Source organism: Phaenicophaeus curvirostris, chromosome 13 (genome assembly GCF_032191515.1).
Source record: "Phaenicophaeus curvirostris isolate KB17595 chromosome 13, BPBGC_Pcur_1.0, whole genome shotgun sequence".
In the NCBI taxonomy this organism is placed as follows: domain Eukaryota; kingdom Metazoa; phylum Chordata; class Aves; order Cuculiformes; family Cuculidae; genus Phaenicophaeus; species Phaenicophaeus curvirostris.
In genome coordinates, this window is record NC_091404.1 from 8613429 (window position 1) to 8634508 (window position 21080).

General features: G+C 43.4%; 1 protein-coding gene across 3 annotated transcripts in view; it reads left to right on the forward strand.

The window, feature by feature from the left end:
- Window positions 1–451: 451 nt before the first annotated feature.
- NRK (Nik related kinase) overlaps window positions 452–21080 on the forward strand; it is a 95491-nt gene continuing 74862 nt past the window's right edge. For 2 of the 3 annotated variants that reach the window (XM_069867965.1, XM_069867967.1), the window contains exons 1-2: window positions 452–603; window positions 4539–4604. In XM_069867965.1, the coding sequence (XP_069724066.1) occupies window positions 478–603; window positions 4539–4604 (192 nt within the window). In that variant the 5' untranslated portion in view covers window positions 452–477. Of the gene's footprint in view, window positions 604–4538; window positions 4605–19158; window positions 19380–21080 lie in introns of those variants that run through there. The other variant, XM_069867966.1, reaches the window with a different exon arrangement.

A 21080-nucleotide genomic window follows, 5' to 3' on the forward strand; every position in this document is an offset into this window, starting at 1 on the left:
CAGCTCCGTGTTTAAAACACCTCCAGGGATGGGGACTCAACCATCTCCCTGGGCGGCCGTGCCAGTGCTCGATAACCCTTTCGGTGAAGACATTTTTCCTAACGTCCCATCTGAACCTGCCCTGGCGCAGCTTGAGGCCATTTCCCCTTGTCCCATCACCCGTGGCTCGGGAGACGGCACCGGTGCCCGCGGTCTGGGAGAAGGAGAGGGCAGCGGTGCCCGTGGCTGGGCAGGAGGACTCCAGTGAGGCAGCCGCAGAGGGCGAGGAGCTCTCCCGGCCGCCTCCTCTCCTCCAGCCCCCGTTCCGCAGCCGCTCCCCGCGGCACTTGCTCTCCAGACCCCGCGCACCGCGCGTCACTTCCTCGCTTAACTTTTTTTTTTTTTTTTTTTTTTTTTTTTCTTCCCCGAGGCTCCGTCTCCGCTAAAAGTTGCCGGGGGGCTCTGTCGGCGCGGGGAGGGCGTTCCGCGCGGCCGGGCATGCCCGCCCTCCTGCGCTCGGCGGGGCACGGCGGGGCCGGGCCGCGGGGCAGCGGGCAGCGGGGCGGCATGGCCCGGGACTGCGCCGCCCGCAGCCTGGACGGCATCGACCTGGCGGCGCTGCGGGTAAGGGGGAGGCGGCGGGGGGGGGGGCACGAAACTGGGGGTGCGCGGAGCTTTCATCCCGGGTGCGGCCGCTCGCCGAGCCCCGGGACGGGCGAAGCCTTTCTCCCCGCTGGCCCCGGCGCCGTCCGTGCCGGGAGAGGGGTGGGCAGGGCGGGCTGCAGGGGCTCGGCTGCGGCCGCGCGGGGTCGCGGTGCCGTCCCGAGGTGTCGGCGGAGAGGAGCGGAGGCTGAGGGGAGAGAGACCTCACTGCTCTCTCCAACTACCTGAGAGGAGGTTGTGGAGAGGAGGGAGCTGGGCTCTTCTCCCAAGTGACAGGGGACAGGACGAGAGGGAATGGCCTCAAGCTCCGCCAGGGGAGGGTCAGGCTCGACATCAGGATGAAATATTTCACAGAAAGGGTCACTGGGCACTGGCAGAGGCTGCCCAGGGAGGAGATTGAGTCACCTTCCCTGGAGGGGTTTAAGGGACAGGTGGACGAGGTGCTGAGGGACACGGTTTAGTGATTGATGGGAATGGTTGGACTTGATGATCCGGTGGGTCTCTTCCATAGATTCTATGATTCTATGAATTTTTATCATTCTGCCCTTGTATTTTTACATCTTTCACATAATTGGCCACGTTGTTAGTGGTTTCACGTCCACAATTAGTTGTGTGTGATGCTTCTTGGTTCCGCTTTGCTTTTTGACACAGGCGCTGACCACGTCTCAGCCCGGTCCAAGCAAAGCAGTTTTTTTTCTGGAGCGCTTTCCACAGAGGAAGAAGGAAGAGTTCAATTATGGCAAAAAAAGAAAGCAGTCAGCCCCAGACAGTGAAACCAGAGCAAGCTACTTTCTAAAAATACCAGGGAATAAAAAAAATGAGGGCTGGGAGAAGCCTTTGCGATAATCACATGGTGAGGAGGGTGTTCCAGACCAGACGTGGAAAGAAGAAAGTCAGCGGAGACAGTAGTTTGTGAAGATAGCTCAAGGCTCCTGGTGAGGCAGGAGGTGTAACCTGGCTCTGTAAGACAAAATAAAGGAAGTTCTTTGGAGCTTTTACAGACAAATCTTATCTCCTCCAGTAAATGATAAGAACGTGGTCTGAGTTTGAAAAGGAGTAGTGCTGTAAGCCAGGCTGCAGGCTTTGCACCCCTCCAAATGGGTGCTCACCAGGGCTTTCCCGTTTTCTTGGAAAGAGGTGGTTTGGGCTGTAGTCTCCAAATGTTACGGGAGCATCTTGGGATGTTCATGCCCTGGATTCGCCAGGGAAGTCAGATGGTTGAAAGCCTCTGATCTCTGCCTTATGGGCCGCGGTGCAGAGGCCTTGTAGAAGAGCTTGAACTTCAGACACCTGCTCTCCTATTTAGCTGCAGGACGGGGAAAAGAGAGTTTTGGTTGGGCTCTTGCTGCCTTCATTTTTTTCATTCTGCCTTGCAGAGGAGATGGATGTGGCCTGGGTGCCTCTGGGTCAGCAGTCTTGCTCTTGCTTTTGGAGTACTCATCAGATGACTTGCCTGAAAGCAAGAAGGCCACCATGTGGTACAATGCATCACAGTAATTAACCTTAAAGTGATGAATGTTCAGGCCAGGATCTGTCATCTGTCTCAGTGAGCCTAGTGATTTGGCAGGGGCTGGCTGGTGAAGGGGTGGATGGACGGACCACAGGGTTTAAATGGCAGCTGAGAGGAAGCACCGCATCAAAGATGATCCCAAACTCCAAGACAATTAAGGAGTTGGCCCATTGTGAAGAATGCCAGCGAGCGATGCAGTGCTGATATCCAAGCAAACAAGGGCAGTCCAAGGACCTAAGTCAGAGTCCAGATTAATATCCTTTATGACTCTCAACAAGGCTCAGTTCACTATGGTGTCCTGATTAAAAGAAGAGAGATGGCCAAGTATTTTGGCTGCACTCACAGCTGCAGAGGCTTGAGAGGTTAATGCTCAATTGGCTAGCAAGGACAGGGTAGGATTTTTGCTATATTAAAGTTAATGCTAACATTTATTTACATAATTGGGGGTTTTCCTAGAGTGTCTGAAACCTTTAGAAGCAAGCTATTAGGATGCTAAATCAAAATGAAATTCTTTGGAGGGAAAGAGAAGCTGACTTTGAGGCATATTCAATTATTATATTTGCATAATAAATAAGCTTGGAGACGAAGAGTGAGGACAGAGCATGCATTTAAGTGAGAGGGACAGTTGTGAACTCAGAGCTGAAAACGCTGTGTAAGTTCCAGAGGAGGCCACAAAGATGATCCGAGGGCTGGAGCACCTCTGCTATGAGGACAGGCTGAGAGAGTTGGGGTTGTTCAGCCTGGAGAAGAGAAGGCTCTGAGGAGACCTTGTGAATGAAAAATGAAGAAATGAGAAGAAAACAAGTACTTCACAAAGATCCCAAAGTTGCAAGCAAAAAATTCTTAAACCTGTGCTTAACTCCATACACAAGTTGTCCCATTGATTTCCTTTTTGTGAGGGCTTTTGGAATTGGGGCTGAAGTCAGTCAATCCAGGAAGAATAAGATTGAAACTCATTTAATGTAAAGGCAAAACCAAACTGATTCGTTAGTACTTTCAGTTGTGGAAATCTGTGCTGTGTTGTTCTAACAGTGAAAGCTACTGCCATTTGTCATGACAGTTGTGCCAGTAAAGGCAGAATCTGCTCAGAAAAAAAAAACCTGTGTGTTTTTATAGGGATTTTGCCTAAGTAGATATTTCCATATCAGATATCAATAAAGCATTATTTATATTAAAATAATAACATAAATGGAGTGGGGAGGTAGCTTGATACCTTAAAAAAAAGGGGGAGAGGGGGGATTTTTGCAACCTGAATTGCAGAAACTGTCCTTCTGAGGTAATGTTTTCCTGTATTCCATCCCTCAGCAGTACCAACAGGCACCAACTGACATGACAGATTGCTGAAACAGATGTGGTAAAACTGACACATGGAGTTAATAATATTTTATATAAATTTCTCAGTGATATCATCCCAAGAAATGAGAAGACTGATGAATGGCTCAGCTAGAAACCAAGAAACTGGTCTCTTGAGCTCTTAATGATTTCATATAAATCTCTCAAGTGAGTTTTAACTGAAGCAACAGATTTTTTGATGTGCTCTGTCATGCAAGAGCGAACGCTTACTTGCACATGCCTTGCAACGAGATGGTCTTCCTATATCTGAAAGACTGCAGCATCTCATTATTGGAGAAGGACATCTGCTGCAATGTTTAGTTTTACAGCAACTGGTGCTAAACTAGTAGGTTTAAAGTTGGCTTCTGAGGTTTGGTACACTGATCACTTGCCACATGACTTTTTTGTGTGTATTAACAATCTAGTCTGAGTTCAGAGCCAAGACTTAAATGCGTCAGTGAAATTCACCTTATTATGTTTGCAAAGCAGGAGAACTGAGCATTCTCAGCCTACCTGTACTGCTAAGATGGCCTGAGGTGGTACATTTCCCTGTTGAAAGGTAACTGAGCTCAGGTGCTCTATGAAGTACTTTTTCAATTCTATTGTTTAGGTTCTTTCCTTTGTTACATTGCTCATGCTAAGTGTTTCATAGCACAAGACAGCAGCTCAGCCTCTAGGCTAGCTCAGTATTTGAAGGCTTAAGAAGCCTGGAGTTTATTCCTTATTCTACTGTTAAGCTGCATCTGTTGAATTCTTGTATACTTCATGTGTCTCCATCAATTTGTTGCATTTGCTGTGTTGCCATGCGACAAGTCTTCACCGAGGTGTGTTGTGGATAGAGTTCTGTGCAGCTTGACTGAAAATTCGATTATTAATGTATTTCTTGCACTGTTATTTGGCTATTTCCCCTTCAGTATGTAATACATATCACTGGGATCTGTATTACTAGGATCAAATGTGCCGCTAACACTTTCATTTTGATTGTGTGCAGTTATGCTCCTTTATAAAGTCATTGTTCTGTTGCAAATAACGTTATTTCTTCTGCTTTTTGCAGGACCCTGCAGGAATATTTGAACTGGTGCAGGTTGTTGGAAATGGGACATATGGACAAGTCTATAAGGTTTGGATGCCTCTTTGATTTATGTTGCTGTTCTTGATAAAGCTTTTTCTCCTAAAGCAGAAGTGAGCACTATTTAAGAAGGTGGACAATATTGTTCCAGCCATAGCCTAATTTATCTTGTTGTCTTTTCTTTGTAATGCAAAATGTTGTCACCTGTGAAACTCTGTGCCCTTTCCTTCCGTCCTCTTTGCTGCCACAGGTCAGGTAAGTGTGTTGGCTTTTGTGCCGACTTCCCTCTGCCCTGTTTTTTCTCTCCTGTGATTATTTTCTCTTCTTGAAAATGATTTAATAGATGACTGGCACAAAGTAACATCAGTGATGGCTAAATTTGGCCTGGGTTGAGTGGAGAGCTCAGCCAAGACTAAAACAGCAGGGCTTTTCAAGACAGAGGTGTCAATTAACCCTGCTCTGCAGGCAGGCTGTGAAGCTTTTGATTTCTGTTGTTACCTTTGTCACTGTGATATCAAAGCAGAACTACCAGGCAAGAAACTACAGCAATTAAAGGTTGCCTGCCATAATGTGCTATGTACAAACGCACACCTTTAATTAGTTATAGGAACTAGCCTAGAAAAATGTTCTTTCACCGTAAAGCCTTTGCTAAGAATGATCTAAGAGGAGAAAATAAAGGTGGTAAAATAGGGAACCGAGTCTATGTTGTTCCCATTTGGAGAAAGGACACAGAGGAAGGAAAAGGCTGTGTTGCTGGACCCTTGGAGGTATGTCAGAATAGTAATGACACTGGAGGAAGCTGTCTAATCTTTCTTCTCCCTCAGATCCCACTGCTGACCAGCTCCTGCATGATGAATATTTGCGGGAGGGGGCCCTGATGTAGAGATCCAGGATGGTTTGTACTCCTCCAGTTTCCAGTGCATTGAAGATGTGTTAAGTTTCAGAGTCAATCCTCTGATGGCAGTTTTGCTGTGATCGTGTTTTGTTTTCATTGGAAGCTATAGATACTCTATCAAAGATTCAGGATAATCTTCCACAGAAGCAGTTCTGAGGAGTTTTGCTTTCCCATACTGCATTTTTATAATTTATTTTTATGTCAGAAGCAGGATCTTTATCATGTGACTGTTGCTGTGATTAAGTCTGTGTTGTTCCTGAGATTGTTGTTCAGATACTAAGGTCAGTACTGCTAAATTAAAAATAGAGGCTCAGGGGTTCACATGGACAGTCTAGAAGCCAGGAGACATTCAGGAGTGCTGTTGTCAGTGTAATCACAGGTAAAAAGATTCTAAAGCTCCCCAATGGCCACTGAAATAGTTGACTGCCTTCTCATGCCTGGATTTATTTTATATTGAGAGAGAAAAAAATTCTGTCTGGTCATCTTAAGGATGTTGAGAGTGATTCAGCTGCTTAATCATAGCAGAAACAGGAAGGAGCAACATACCCTCTTGCTTCTCTGCTGCTAATGAAAACGTTTTGAGCTATTGTGTGGTTCACTAGAGTGTTAGTTGCCAAAATGTGTAAGAAATATTGACAGTGACAATTAAAAATTGTACCCAAAGGCTGCTTTCCACTGAGCGTGTAAGAGATCAGGGTCTGACAGCTCTGGATGATGGGTGGTTTGGATGCCTGCTTATTCTGTACTTGGAATAGTTGCAATATCAAAGCAAGGCACTGAGAGACAGAGTCCTGTGAGGCGCTGAGGAAAAGCTTCGTGCCTGTGCATCACATGATGGAGAGATGGTACATGTAACTGTGGCTCTGGGCAAGCACAGCCTTAGCAAAGGCTTCGCTCATACAAATACATGTGATCATTGAACATAGGATGTTTTTCTGGGGCTTGCTTAGGGAATGGAGCTGCTCTTTGCAGGAGGACAACAGTGAGTTGTGCAGCTGAAGAAAACAAATCATGTGGACAGATACCAAGTGCGTGCTCCAAACTGCAGGCAGTCACCTTGGTCTCAGTTTTCACATAGTCCAAAGCTCCTGTGTATTTGGAAATACCTCTGCAGAAGATGCTGAGCACTAACTGAGCGTACTTGGGTGGTGGCTTCCTGGTGCTGGCCTTGCAACTAGAGCAAATGTCTGTTTTCTCCAAAGGAGGGCAGCTCCAATGGAACAATTGCTTCTGAAGTGACCATAAAAGTGCTATTTGCTTCTCTTTTTCACTGCTGTGGAATATGCCCTATTTATACAGTGCTAGGACCAATAGAGTGAATTAACAAATGCTGGAATCATTTTGTTGTTTGTCTAGCATAGGCTTGTGATCATAACTGAAATTACTTTATAATCTGAATATTTATCCGCATAATGTACTCATGTAATTAGAGCGCATTTTTCTTCTCCAAAGGTGTCAGAATCTTCCATACATTCAGAAATAGATACACATAGTGCTTTGCATATCATCAAAGCAAAGCTTACTTTAGGCTAAGTAAACTGTCCAAGATTACCGACTTGCTTGGTTGGCTGCAAAGATGATTCATCAGGCTATCTATTTTAATATATGCAGCTGCATAAAAATGAAAATAAAATTTAGAGGATTCATCATTAGATTTGGAAAATGATGTTTAACATATTTATTGAAGGCGAGTATTGTTCATACTGAGTTATTCCAGACCAGTTCCAGTTCCATGTCTTTTTAAAGGAAACGGAAGAGGTATAAATTTTACCCATGATAATGCTAGAGCTGTCTAGAAAGGTTATAAAGTTGATATTTGCATATAATAACTGACTAAATGCTAGAAGATTTTTTGACAACTTAGGAAGTAGTAGGATGTAAATATGTCAGTAGTGGCAACTTCAGCCTCTTTGAAAGTGTGAATTAAATATTAAAAAATCAGATGGTACCCGAAAGTCATGAGATTTAGACTTTGTTATCTCTTGAGAGGGCAGATGAGTTTTTCAGTTAATTGGCGGCTTCCGGGAGTTGAAATTTGAAGAACAAGACTATATAAGAGGTGATTCTGAATAACATCATGAAAGGTAGCAGAGACTTCTCTGAAGGCAGCTGGAAGGTAGTGTGTTTGCTGGCTGTTGTTGAAGTACGAATACTTACTCTTTCATGCCTTTGTTTCCTGAACTTTGAAGTGCTGAAGGTCAGATTGTGACCAGTCTCTACACCACCTCCACTGAATGTTTCTGAACTTCCCATTGTCCTGGGAACCCTCGAGGCTGTGGACCAACCAGACTGAGGGGGGGACGTTGGTTTGCTCTCCAAGTATGGGGGCCAGGATTTTGGGGATTTTATTCGAGTTGCTGATCAGCAAGGACATTCAGAGAGCGCAGAGCAATGTTTTGCATCACATAACTGTTGGTGTCATCTGGGAGGAAGTGAGATTGAAGGTGTCACCCGCAAGTTCTAGGGTTTTGCTTCCCCCCTGGCCTGCAGCCATGATGCTTTGGAACTCCCTCATGCAGGCTGCCTGAGGAAGCTTGAATCAGGTGTTCTTTGGAATGGCAGTAGAACTGCAGAAAACAACCTAGGAGACATAAATACCATCTCTTTTTATTTGCTAGTTGCTACATTATTATGACATTGTGTACTGTTAAAGGTGGTACCTTTGAAAGCATTGTGAAACTAACATCTGTAGCTGTGAACTGCTCTTAGTGTGCTTGAGGCTATACCTTGCAATGCAAGTATGGGTGTCAAGACCCGACAATATTGTGATTTGAATGATTGTTTGCCTGCTCCTATTAGCTACAGAAGTTTAGTTACATAGATGCCTCGTTTGCCCTCTGTGGTTGGACTCTATTGCTATGAAGAGCTGGGTAGCGATCACGTATCACCCTTGATGTAGAACAGCTATATCTTGGTCTCTGTGTGTGCACTTAGTAATAACTAAGTTTGGAGGAGTGAAATTATTTTTTAAGAAGACTTCAGCTGTTAGTTTCATATTCGTTGAGTGATATGTGTTCAGTAGGAGCCTGTTAACGTATTTTCTGTCGTTTAATTTTCAGTGCAGGGTCATTTTTCTAATAGGTGAATGGGAAAAGGGGTAGATGTTGCAACTGAAGCAAGTGCCATTTTTGAAGCGTTTGAGTCAGACAATTGCTCTTGAGCTCTGGATGAGACTGTGTGACTCTGAGTTTATAGCTGCTTTGGTTTTTTTAGTTATCAAGATAAAGAGGAATTGCTCCTAATAGTACACATTCAGCTGGGCTTTGAGAGTTCTCATCCTTCTAAAGAAGTTTTCATGGGCCAAATGACATCAGGAGCAGCATCTGCACAATCTGCTTATTTTCTGATATTGAAAGGCATCTAACTGGGGCTTTTGACTTCCTTTGTCTTAATGATATGCATTAGCCCTCTCCCAGGGTTGGCATTTTTGGGTAGCCCAGGGAATGAGAGGGTAGTGTCTTTGGCGAGTTCCAGGGGCTGATGTTTTTTGGAGTACGATCTTGCAGGCTGAGGATAGACTGTGGCAGATTTGCAGCTGCTGTGTGTGCAAAATGGTTGTATCTTTAGTGAAGTCGGAGAGCACTGGGAACTTGAGAGGAATGTTCTGGTTTGTGACTGTGAGAATGAAAAGAGAAGTGACTTCCTGGTAATGCAGCTGATGAAGATGAAGCAGTGCCTTTGCTGAGGCTCAGCAGAGGGGGGAAGCAACCCTGCCTTCCTGTAATGACTCTGCACAGTGAATATTTTTATTTCTGTGTAGACACATAAGACTCTGGATACAAAAAGGAAGCAGGGCTGAGTTAGGAAGTATTTTGAGCTTGGGGGTTTTTTGTTTGTTTGGTTGTTTTTTTTTAATACAGCTGCTTCTTGGCACTGAATCATGCTTCAATTGTTGACATGAGTTACGAGTTACTCTGCTTTTGATGTACGGTGGCAGGAGTGTAGTGAAGCATAAATATGACTTTTCAGTTTATCTTAAGTAATGTGAAAGTCTGCTCAAAGTTCTTCATAATTAATTTAATTGAATAACTGGCTGAAGTAATTGATACCAAGATGAGAGGGGTGGGGGGAAGCAATGTGGGGGTTTTTTGAGACACAAAGTTGTCTGAAAAGAATCACAAGACCATGCTAAGTTATGAAGTGTTAAAGTCTCTGGACTGTATTGAAAACTTTAATTGATGGCAGCACCTCAGGCAGGTACTGGAAGGCTAAATGTAGGGAACATTGCTGTTACGTTCAGTGCAATCCTGAAGGTGAACATGTATAAACTGGAAACTTCAAACTGTTCCTTCTGGGCATGGGTCAAAAGTAGCCATCTTCTGCAAAATGTGTCTTGGGGCTGAAATGCAATTTCAGAGTCTCCAAACTGCTGTAAACAGAGACGTTAGAAACGTTTTGTCATCTTGGGGTATTCAGTTATTTGCACTTGGTTCCAGTTTTCAAGTCAGTCATAGCCTTCAAGGCATTGAAATTTTGATGAGTCAAGTAGGGAAATCGGTTGATCTTTATAGAAATAATAAAATTCTGCTTTCTGTTTGGCCAGAATTTGGTAGAAGTGCTTGTCTATGCATTTTCTTTATTTGGGTTTTTAGTAGCATAGCTGGTTATCTTGTCTGCATGAAAAAATAGTTAATTATTGTAGGCAGAAGTGTGTAAAGAAGTATTCATAGAATCATAGAATCACCAGGTTGGAAAAGACCCACTGGATCATCGAGTCCAACCATTCCTATCAAATACTAAACCATGTCCCTCAGCACCTCATCCACCCATCCCTTAAACACCTCCAGGGAAGGTGACTCAACCACCTCCCTGGGCAGCCTCTGCCAGTGCCCAATGACCGTTTCTATGAAAAATTTTTTCCTGATGTTCAGCCTGAACCTCCCCTGACAGAGCTTGAGGCCATTCCCTCTTGTCCTGTCCCCTGTCACTTGTGAGAAGAGGCCAGCACTCTCCTCTCTACAACCTCCTTTTAGGTATTGCTAAGAATTAATTAAGTATTGCTGCAGTGTACTGGATGGAGTCAACAACTCATTGTATAGGTCCTTGGTTCAACAGTGGAAACCAACAATGGAGGTTGTCTGCTGATCCTGGCAAAAGGATTTGCTTCCAGGAATAAGTCAGAGTTTAATGTGTGCTACTGCCATTGTAATAAGATCTGAAATGCTGTGGTGCTTATGAATGGGTTGCCTTGAAAGCTCAGTGTATATGGCTATAACATCATAAACACACTAGAGAAGTGTCGTTTTCTGTTAACTTCTTCATGCCTTTGATTTTCAATAACACCTGTGATGTCTGCATACCACATACCACTAAAAGTGTTTCTTCTTCTCCTCTCAGTTGCCTACAACTCACATTCTCATACTTGTGTACATGCTTTTCTTAAAGCTTCCATGCGATCATGTTGATCTTTTTCCTCCTTCATCCGAAAGGATGTGAAGTTGGCTGTGCATCCTTACAGCAGTCAGGGCAAACCATGTCTTGGGCTCCGTCAGGAGCAGGGGCATGTGATTATTTCCCTCTGCTCTTGTTAGGCTACACCTGGATCACTGTGTCCTGTCTTTGCTCCTCTAGTTCCAGAGAGACATTGGGAAACTGGAGAGGGTCCAGCAGAGGGACACCAAAACATGTAGTGGGTTGAAGAACTTTACACATGAAGAAGGAGAGGCTGAAGGAACTGGATTTTTTTCAACATAGGGAAGAGCAGGCTGAGGGTAATCTAGTCATAGTCCTCTAAGTGCTTTAACAATGGTTTATATAGAATGTGGAAGTACGGGGATGTGCAGGAGAAGAGGAACCAGCTGCAAGGTGCTCAGGGGAATTTCCATCTTGATGTAACAAAAAAATTCTTCCCCAAGGGAACAAGTCGGCATTGGAATATAGATTTCCTAAGGTGGTGGTAGAGTCCCTTGCTGGAAGTTACAAGGCTGTTTGACACTGCCTTGGGTAACCTAACTTAAGGCCCTGCTTTGTACAGAAGGTGGAACCATATGTTCCTAGAGGTCTTCCAAAAATCTTGATTAGAGCACAGGACTTTGAATACAGGACACGTGAATCTCAGTGGATGGGACATACCTACTATCAATCCAGACTGCTAGACTGTGAATGACTGAATTGGAGGATACAGAAAAAAAGGTTGGGGGAATGAATTTTAATTGATATATATATAAAAAATAGGTAGTGTATTATGTATATGTAGTTGTCAGAGCCAAGAACATTTCTTTTTGGTGGGTTTGGGGCAGTTTGCTTTTTTTTTTTTTAATCTTTGCTTCCCTGCTTATTTGCATGGCAATGCCAAACTATATTCAGCACTGGAATTTAATATAATGGATCATACATGCAAAATTAATTAGCAAATCATGAAGTCCTGGTTCTAGTTAGTGAATATTTCAGAGGAATTCAATTAAGATTCCTAAGCGTAGGACTAGTTTATCAAAAATAGAAGAGTAAGGATGTGAAAAAACCTCTCGGCTGTGAAGTGCTTCTATACAATAAAGGCTCTTGGATGAGCACAGCAATGTACAATAATTACATGTGCCATATCAGTCATTGGAGAATAGTAAAATCCTTGCAAATAACTTGTTGGCAGGCCTACCACTTTCATCTCCTCCGTGTTTGAGACTTGAATGTCCATATGGGGAAGTGCAATACGTTTTCATCCTAAACTGGTGGCATTTTGAGCTCATGTTGCATAACACTTCAGATGTTGGCACTGGGACATGCTATTTTGAAGGTATGAGGACATTCTAAAAATGCACTGGTGATAATAGGAGCACAGTAGGAAATAGTTCAAGCTCTTAATTACCCACTCAAGCACTTTGGTACAATTTAAGCACCTCACTAGTGATGTTGATTTCAGTACTCCTGACTGCTCTGCAGCTCCCAGAGTCATGCCTACATGAAGATGTTCATCAGCGTGATCAGTGAGTTTTATAATCCCTGACCTACTCAGAAGTATTTCATTGTGTATGTTCTCTCTTCTTCAAAATAAATTACTGGAGTTGCGGGAAAACTTGTGAGAAATTGTTTGTACTTCAGAAAACCTCACAGACATGTAATGAGCCATTGGAGTTAATGAATGAATGGCAGGATATTACTTAGTTTTAAAGAGCAGAAAATTTAATGTGGTGTTTATAGATGTTTGAGATGACTATAGCTAGAAGAGCATAATAAAAGGAATGCACCAATTGATTTCCTAAAAATATTGATAGCCTTGCTGCTGAGGTCTATTATGTATCGATATTTTCCATGGGTTGGACCTAGTCCACATTTCTAGCATGCACAGACCAGTGATTGTACATAGTGGGACTGTTGCAAAGCTGTTCACTTGAGCTCCTGTTTCACTTGAACAACTTGTGCTCTGAAATCACTTCAGGTTGTCTGCTATGAGACCGTGAGCTCAGGCCTGCTTGAACTCTGTTGTGTCTCTGATTTCATCACCCTCACTTTTTTCTGCCTTCCCCAGTACCAGATCAATCTCTGCAATGGGTTTTTCTCCTCTGCGTCAAATGGATGCTGGTTTGAACTGCAAAATGCATCCAGAGTTCATTCCACCCTCTGTTCAGTATCTTCACTGCAGAGGAGAGATTGTATTAACAACTCCTAGTCAGTCTGACTTGGGTCAGACACCTTGAAAAAGGACACTGTAAGCAGCAGTTGTATTAGCAGCTGCTGAGTTGTAGCTGTAGAGGTGTAACATTTGACCTGGGAAGGCCACCCAGCAGCAGTTAAAAGCACTTCCATTCTTGTGCAAGAGAGCTTTCATATGTGCGGGGCACCTGAGCTTAGGGTAGTGCTTGGGATAGGCCTGGAGCTAACTTGTGGTGGTAGCAAGACCTTAGTTGTGTTGCTTGTGTAGAGCAATCAGAAATACATAGCATTAAAGAGTTGTTTGTGTTTGTTATTCAGATGAAGTTGTGAGCCTGGCAATTTGCTATCTGCAGGCCACATGCTGATTTATTTCTGTGTAAAAGTTGCATCGAAGTCTGCCAAGTCAGAGAGCACGACTTTGAGCGCTGGGGATGGGAAGTGCTGAAACACGAGGAATGTTCCCACAGCGTTACCCTGGCACGGTTGGCGGCCGTGGACAATTGCCACAGCTCCTTTTCCACACTCTCTGAATCACCTCGCAAGTAACAAGGCCAGCAGCGTGCAGACCACCAGCTACATGAGGTGTGGGGTGTAGGGGAAGAGGGGTGGTTAGGAGAACAAGCCAACGGAGCTGGCAGCGCAACTGGCACCGCTAACAGCACGGCCTTTGTGCTTGCTGCTGGGAAGAGCTCCTCCAGAGAGCACATCTCGTGATGTCTCCCAGTGCCACGCAGTGTTTGGCCCAGCCACGAACCTCCTGCTGCCTCGAAAGCCAAGTACAGTGGGGTTTGGTGGTAGCACAGCTATTCAGACTGCAGCTGCCTGGATGAGCAGCAGCAAATTCTGGTGGGAAGAGAGTTGATCCTGCCCTTCCAAGGCATTTGTGGGGAAATGGAGTTTAAAAGCAAGTTTCCATTGTCAGTTCGGGTCAAACAGCTTGCTTGGTCAGTAGACAGGTGCTGGTCAGCCCCTTATCCCATCATAATGAAGTTTCCAGTAAGTAATTTTAAATTATAATGTTAAATTTCAATTGTAAAAGCCATAAATGTGATAAAGTTGCGATTCTCCTCTCTGGTATTCAGCTTTCTTGGGCTGCTGGCCGGTGGTAATTTTCCTGGCCTGCAGAGATCTGTTAATAGGGATCTCAAGAATAAAACTAAAGAAGCAGCTGTTTATCAGCTCTTTGCGGTACACTTAAAAAAGAATAAATACATAACAATAACCCTTGTGTGTTATAAGCCTGCCCTTGTAACCTACTGACTTAGTGGGATTCTTGAAAGACTTAAAAGATTTTTTCAAAGGTCATTTCTTCCCTATCCCCTCCATTTTCTCTATGAAAGCATGAAACTTTACTTAACTTCTGAGGTTTCACTGAGTAAACAATTGAGAAGACATTCTTTGTAGCAAATGGGTCTTTTCAGTGCCCTGTACAAGTAATATTATTGCTTAACATGTGGTTTGTGGCAGTGCTTCTAGGTGCTCTCACCGTGTAAGAAATGCACGTTTTCATAAAGATAAGAGGGGGGTTGATGTGGGCAGCTGCAGTTCAGGAGATGTAGCTTTTCTTCTTGCCTCTGCCGCTCATCATGGCTTCAAACCACATGAATTCACTGGAAACTGAGCTCTCCTTATGACTGTAGCTATTAAAATGGAGGCAGTCTTTGTTTTTGTAAAGTGTCTTGGGATTCTGGTTAAGAGGAATTAGTGTACTTGTGATTTGTGAGAATTGGTTAGCAGCCACTCATTGAACATGCTGTTTGGAAACAGCTTCACCCCAATCAAAACAAGTGAAGTTCAACAGAGACATTAGTTGGAAAACTTTGAAGATATTAGTTGGCTTTCATTTTCAAACTTTGTTTCAGGAACGTCAAAACATTGCATTTCATTTGCTTTGTTTGAATATACATTTTAATTTAGCAGGATATTTAATATTTCATAGGTTTTTAGTAGTACATGCTTGGAAAAAAGGTGCTATCGGACTGAAAAAAATCGGTATTACCAAAATAAATATGTGAATATATGGAAACATATTGGGGAAAAGGCCGTATGAGAAACGTATTGTGGCCTTCTGAAAATATTTATTTTACTGAACTTAAGGAGTTTTCTAACTTTCTAATTTATTATGCTAAATTTTAGCATGGATTTTTTCTGCTGGTTTAGAATAACAAAAGAGTAACCAATTTACTGATTATTTCTGCTGTAGCAGATTTGTCTAGTCTTGTTTTACTCTTGGCTTTAAACCTACGAACAATTATACTAAAATATGCAACAAAACCATCATAAAATAAATATGCATATGGCTTAGATAATGGACTCTCAAATGTATTATTCACACAGACTGTCCATGATGTTGTCTTGTTATACAGAAAAAGGGAAAAGCCAGGAAAAATGTTTTTTGCTTTAATATTTGCTTTTTCCATTCTAACATGAAATATTTATTTTAACAGGCTTCTTGCGAAACATTCTGCCCCTAGAAGCCAAATTCTATCAGCAGATATCTGATTGCCTTTTATCAGTTTCAGAGGGTAGAGTTAGGTATTGTAGACCAGCGTATTCCTGCTGCTGTGAAAATCAGATTGCTGTAGTGCAGTCTCCAGTTTTTCATCAGCTGCTGACAGCAGGAACTGGTTCTGAGTGTGCATTTTGCCCTGCAGAAGAAAGAGGATAGAAAGCACCAATACATGATTTGGGTGCACTGGACCGTTCCTCCTGTGGGATTTCTTTTTGATGAAGGGTGATTTGTTTCCAGGGACATTGGAATATGTGTTGTCATCTCTACCAGTGGAAGGCTGCCAGATTTTACTGGGATTTTGCAGGCAGGCACATTAACGCTTGAGGCTGAGGGTGTGCCCAGTGAACCCAGCAGTTGTGAAGTCTGAGAGAGCTTGGACATTGCGGAGGCGGTACGTGCCAGTAAATGCGGTGCACTCAGGATACATTGGGCTTTTTGTGCATGTGCAGAATCAGCATAAGTAGGTCTGACGCTTCCCAAATGTGTGGAGCTCCCAGTTCACGTGCTGTTGAGTAGGTGTGCATGTGCATGGGACATAGCGGATTGCTGGATGCCCAATTAGGACAGCTTCCTTGGCAGAAAAAGATGTTGCATCTGGAGAAGGTCCATGTATTGTAGCCTGCTCTTCATAAATACGCCTGAAAATGGAGAAAGGATGAAGGAATAAAGAGGTGCACCAACTTTCCTTTCTTTTGGACACTTGAAAGATTTCAGTCAGAACTGTTTTAAATAGAGGAAGTCACAAAACAAAAGCTGGAAATTTGGGTTTCTGATCCCACAGGCTGGAGAATAAAGGTTACAGAGGATTTAGGATTCATGTTTTCCTGTGTTCCTCTCTTCCTTTCTTTGCATTGTGTTAGTTTCTAGGTACCCACCTGGTGGAAGACTTTGCGTAGCCAGTATCCCTGGCTTGCATGTTGGAGTATTTTCATGTTGGCACAGGAATCTGCACCTACAGACACCCATGAGTGATCCAGTGTCTGCATATGTTAGCAAAACATGCATTTGTGCGGCTGTTCATATAGTCACAATATGTTCCTGGTTAGGTTGTTTAATGTCATTTGGCTTCTCGCTTGCGCCAAATTCACAATTCTCTGACTAGGAACAAAAGGAAATGGCCTTAACTCTAGGTGATGCTTGGAGCTTGCATGGCACTTGTCCTATCTGTCATGCAGATGGGTTTTAAATGTCATAGTAAGTAGATTAAAGACAGCTTGGCATTCTGAGCTGTTGTTTGCTGTATCCTGCATTGTTTACATTACAGAGTTCTGGCAGGCCTCTCCCTTTTGATGTCATTAATATCAAAATAGAGTAATTCCCTATATAGGTTTCTAGTCCAGCTATGACAGGCTTGACTGTGGGGCTCCAGGCACCTCCACTGCCCTTACGATGGAGGCAGTCCTGAGCATTCCCATGGGAGCTGGACCAGGGCTGGACAAGAATTGTAGGCGCCAGTGGAGTTTGTGATGGAGATGACACTGTGCTATATAAACTGTGATTATTAATAGGTTGGATCCTGTTGTGTGTAAAGACTGCCTGAACTTGCAGGGGGTTTGTTCCCTTAGATTATGGGAGTGTATGCCAACAGTGGGTTTGCCTTCCTTTCTGACTTCCTATATCCCTAAGCAAGCAGCATCAATGTCATTATACAGTGTCCTATTATCTAAGCTCTTCACTGTCCATTGTCAATGCATGATATGTATAATCCCCAGAGACTACATGTTGTACGTTCATCCCCAGAGATTTCCTTATAAAACTTGGGAGCATGATCAGCAAGAGAAATGGGGAAGCTGCTCCTTCTGAAGTTTTTGCCATCCCAGGGTAGGCTGCTGATTGTGCAGGTCCCTAGGTGTGTGTTCCCAGGAGCTGTCTGCCATCTGATAAGCCACATCTGGCTCACGTTCTGGCTGCTGAGGAGGACATCCATGTTTGTGCATTGGCACTGGCTGAAGGAACCTTTATTAGCAAGCAGTGTTTGAAATACATGAGACGATACAGAGGGTTTTAGATCTCTGTGTACTCTTTGCCATATCCATGTTTGCCATCAGCACAGCTCTTAATTTCTGTGATGTGCTTCTGAGGTTTAACATTTCTAACCCTCGTGCTCTGGACTGGGTTGTGCGGATGCTGGTGCTGTAATGTAACAGGGTGTGTGCCTGGGGCTGATGATGAAGCAGAACAACACCTCTCTTGAGGTTTGGCAGAAAACAGTTTCTTATGTTTTTATTCTTGTTTTGTGGGGTTTTTTTTTCTTGGCAAAAGCAAGAGGAAGTTTTAGCAGGTAGAAGGTTGCTGCCTTGCCACAGAAACACGTTCTTGCACATGACTGCTGAGAAAAGCAAAACCACTAGCTGGACCCACCCCTGACTGCAGCCAACATTTGCTGTCACAGTTATTCATAAAAACCTCTGTTCTCATTGGGTCCTAAGACCTATATTAGGCTTACACCAGTCAGCCTTTCAATCAGTGTTAATTGCTGACTTCACTAAAAAATTCTTTTAAAAAGAAGGAAAAGCTGGTAACAGAAATAAATGAGAATTCTGCACCTTTATCTCCCTCTTCTGCTGTTAAAGCCACTGTGAAACTGCATGGACAGAGATGGAGTTATGCAAAAGATGAGCATTTTGGAAAATGATTCCAGTGTGGCTGGATCGATGAAAAGTAAACGACGAACAAAACTGATCCAGGCCAGTGAGCATGTCCACACTTAAAAAAATTGAGCTGGAAATACATTTCTGATTAAACTGGGTCAAACCATGTGTGGAAACCAGGGATTTAAGACTAATTATTTGGAACTTTGTTTTTTCTAGTTCTTTGCACATGATGTCATTTGTTTTACTTATTCAAAGTGGATATAAAATGCTAACGGTGGTGTGCCAGTGCTTTATGCTCACCTTGCACACATTTGATTACAGAGTAAATGGCACGTAAGAATCAGTGCTGGGGAGCCAGTCCTTAAAGGTAGCTCAGTGACTAATTTCAGAACCCCTTCTTGTTATGTATGTAGCTTTCTGTAACCCTTCTATTTTTGAATATAGTTATTTTTTGTGCAAACAGATGTCAAAAGTATGTATTTTCTGTAAGCCTCAGTGGTGCAAACAGGAAAACACTTTAGCAGTGTTAATGCTAATACCAGAGGGAAGTAGCCTACAAGTACTGATGAGAGATGGGTTTATGCATCAAGGTAAATTCTGAGGTTACTTAAATTTCCTGCGTTTTGAGGACAAACTAAATAGTAAAACTAACAAAGTGTGGTTTCTTGCCAATTTGTCCTTTCTCGTCCCATCTTCTGCCTTTGACCTTGACAGTCATGATTGCTTTGCTGAGTCCTTTAGGATCTACAGCCAGCCCCTGCTTACTCCTTAACCACCCCTTCTGACTTGATGCTTCTGCAGCTGCTTCTTCTGCTGCCTGTGGCTCTCTGCTGGCCTTGGGGCAAGGAGCAGCCTGTGCTACGACTGACTGTGGATTGCTACGTGCCGCCTGGCTGGCCAGCTGGCAGGCAGCATCGGGTAGGAAACCGCAGAGCCCACCCTGGAGCCCTCCTCTTTGGAGGAAGGGACTTTGCCTCCGTCTCTGATTTTCACAAGGCACGCAGGAATTAAATCATTATTGAGACTTCTCTCTGTCTGTAGTTTGGGTTGAATTGGGCTGACAGGTTAAACATGGTTGGACTCAAGGGCAGCACAATCACGTACGCTTTGTTTTCTTAAGAAACCTGGCTAAGCTCTGTCTCTGATAGTGGAGGATAGCTCACAATTCCCTGTAGTCCCATGTCCCTTCCTGAACCTAAGGGTTCAGAAACTAGAAGGCAATACAAAGCACTTGGGAGGTAGGTTTTCCGGTAGGTTTTCATATGCTCTTTGATTATTATTATTTTTTAAAGACACTTTTGTTATAAATAGAGACCTAGTTATTTAAGTTTCTGTTTTTCTAAATATGTGCTTTGTCAATGCTGTAGAGTTTCAGCTGACCTTGTGAATTTTTTTCTCTGGCATGTATTACTAGGTTTATCCTAAGGAGCAATGAGCTGTTGGTGGAGTATTTTGACATGTGGATGTGGATGACAGAAAATGCAAAGAAGCTGGATAAGGAAGTTACTTTGAAACTTGTGAATGATTAAACTTCTAGAGTAAATTTTGAAGAGAGTGCAATTAGAAGATGGTGTTAAAACAGAGATGCTGTTTTTAAAGCTTATATTGTATGCATAAACAAGACCAGTTACTTGCTGCTCCATGTTTCTCCAGCAAGCTGCTGGGATTAGCTGGATGCCTTGTAGAATATTTAGGTGGTTTTGCTGTTTTCTTTTGGCCTTTTTTCTTACTTGACAGCTGCTTTGTGATGTGATGCAGCTGGTTAGACAGGCTATTGCCATTACGAGCCAAAAGCAAGCATATAAGGTTCAGAACATGGAAAATGAGAACTTAGCTTGAGACTGAATCATGAGAAGGGTTCTGGTGCAGCTTCATTGACACTTGAGGTTTCACGGGGTGGGCCAGTGGATTTCAGTGTTAGAATTTTGAATACTTATATATGTGTTTGCGTGTGTGTGCGTGCATGCACTTTTGTCCATCGTACCTTGCACCCCATTGTATGTTGTGTTACACAGTTTTACAGAGATGCCATTGGTGCTTGGGAAAGCTTCAGGTTACAGACCAACTGCCAAATCATGAATGAGAGGGATCTAGTCAGATCTGGATGCCTATGAATGTAAATGCTTCTGTAATCAAACAGAATAGCAAGTGTTCTCTGTTTCTATCTGGCCTTCATCTGCAGCTTTATGAAGAGGCTAATTGCTGACAGGCAGTGAACTTCGGGTAGTGGTGGTGCAGTTAGTTGCTGGATACTTGTACACAAATGGACAGACTTTCTTAATGGCAGGGGTTAATTTCTTCCATCACAAACTCTAGCTCAAGCCTGTGACAGGATCAGTGTGAACACACCTTCTCCAACAGAGAAAGTATTGAATATGGACACTTTCTCGGGGGAAACCAAGTGCAAAGTGGGATTTGTTTTGTTTGAAAAACTTGAACCTTTTTGGCGGGGAGCAAATTCAGATCCAGTAAGTTCAACAGCAGAAAATTCCTGCTGCGTTCAGTGGAGCCAGAATTGCATGCAAGAACCCAAGCATTGGAGGGACCATCAGTAGCTGTTGGTGGGAAGTCCTGCAGTGAATCACTTGGAAGCGTAGCCTGCAGTGCATCAAAAGAGGGCAGGGGTGTCCCCAGCCAGTGCTGTGGCTCTGCATTTGTTTTAACCAAATGTAAAGTTCACTACATAGTGCAGTACTTCATCTTGCAGTGTACAAAAGGGACTGGGTTGTTCAAACAGGGCAAGTCAAAGAGATGAGAGCTTCAAAAGCTGGTGAAGTTGTTCAGTGGTTAATTGGAGGAAACTCTTGGTCCCTTTTGTGACCAATTATTCCAATAGTTAGCTGCTGCTTTTGCTTCATGTGTGCTGGTAATTATGCTAGTCTACATTGCTTAAGGCTCTGCGGCTCTTCAGCTGTAATGTGTTTAGCCATTTTCTTGAA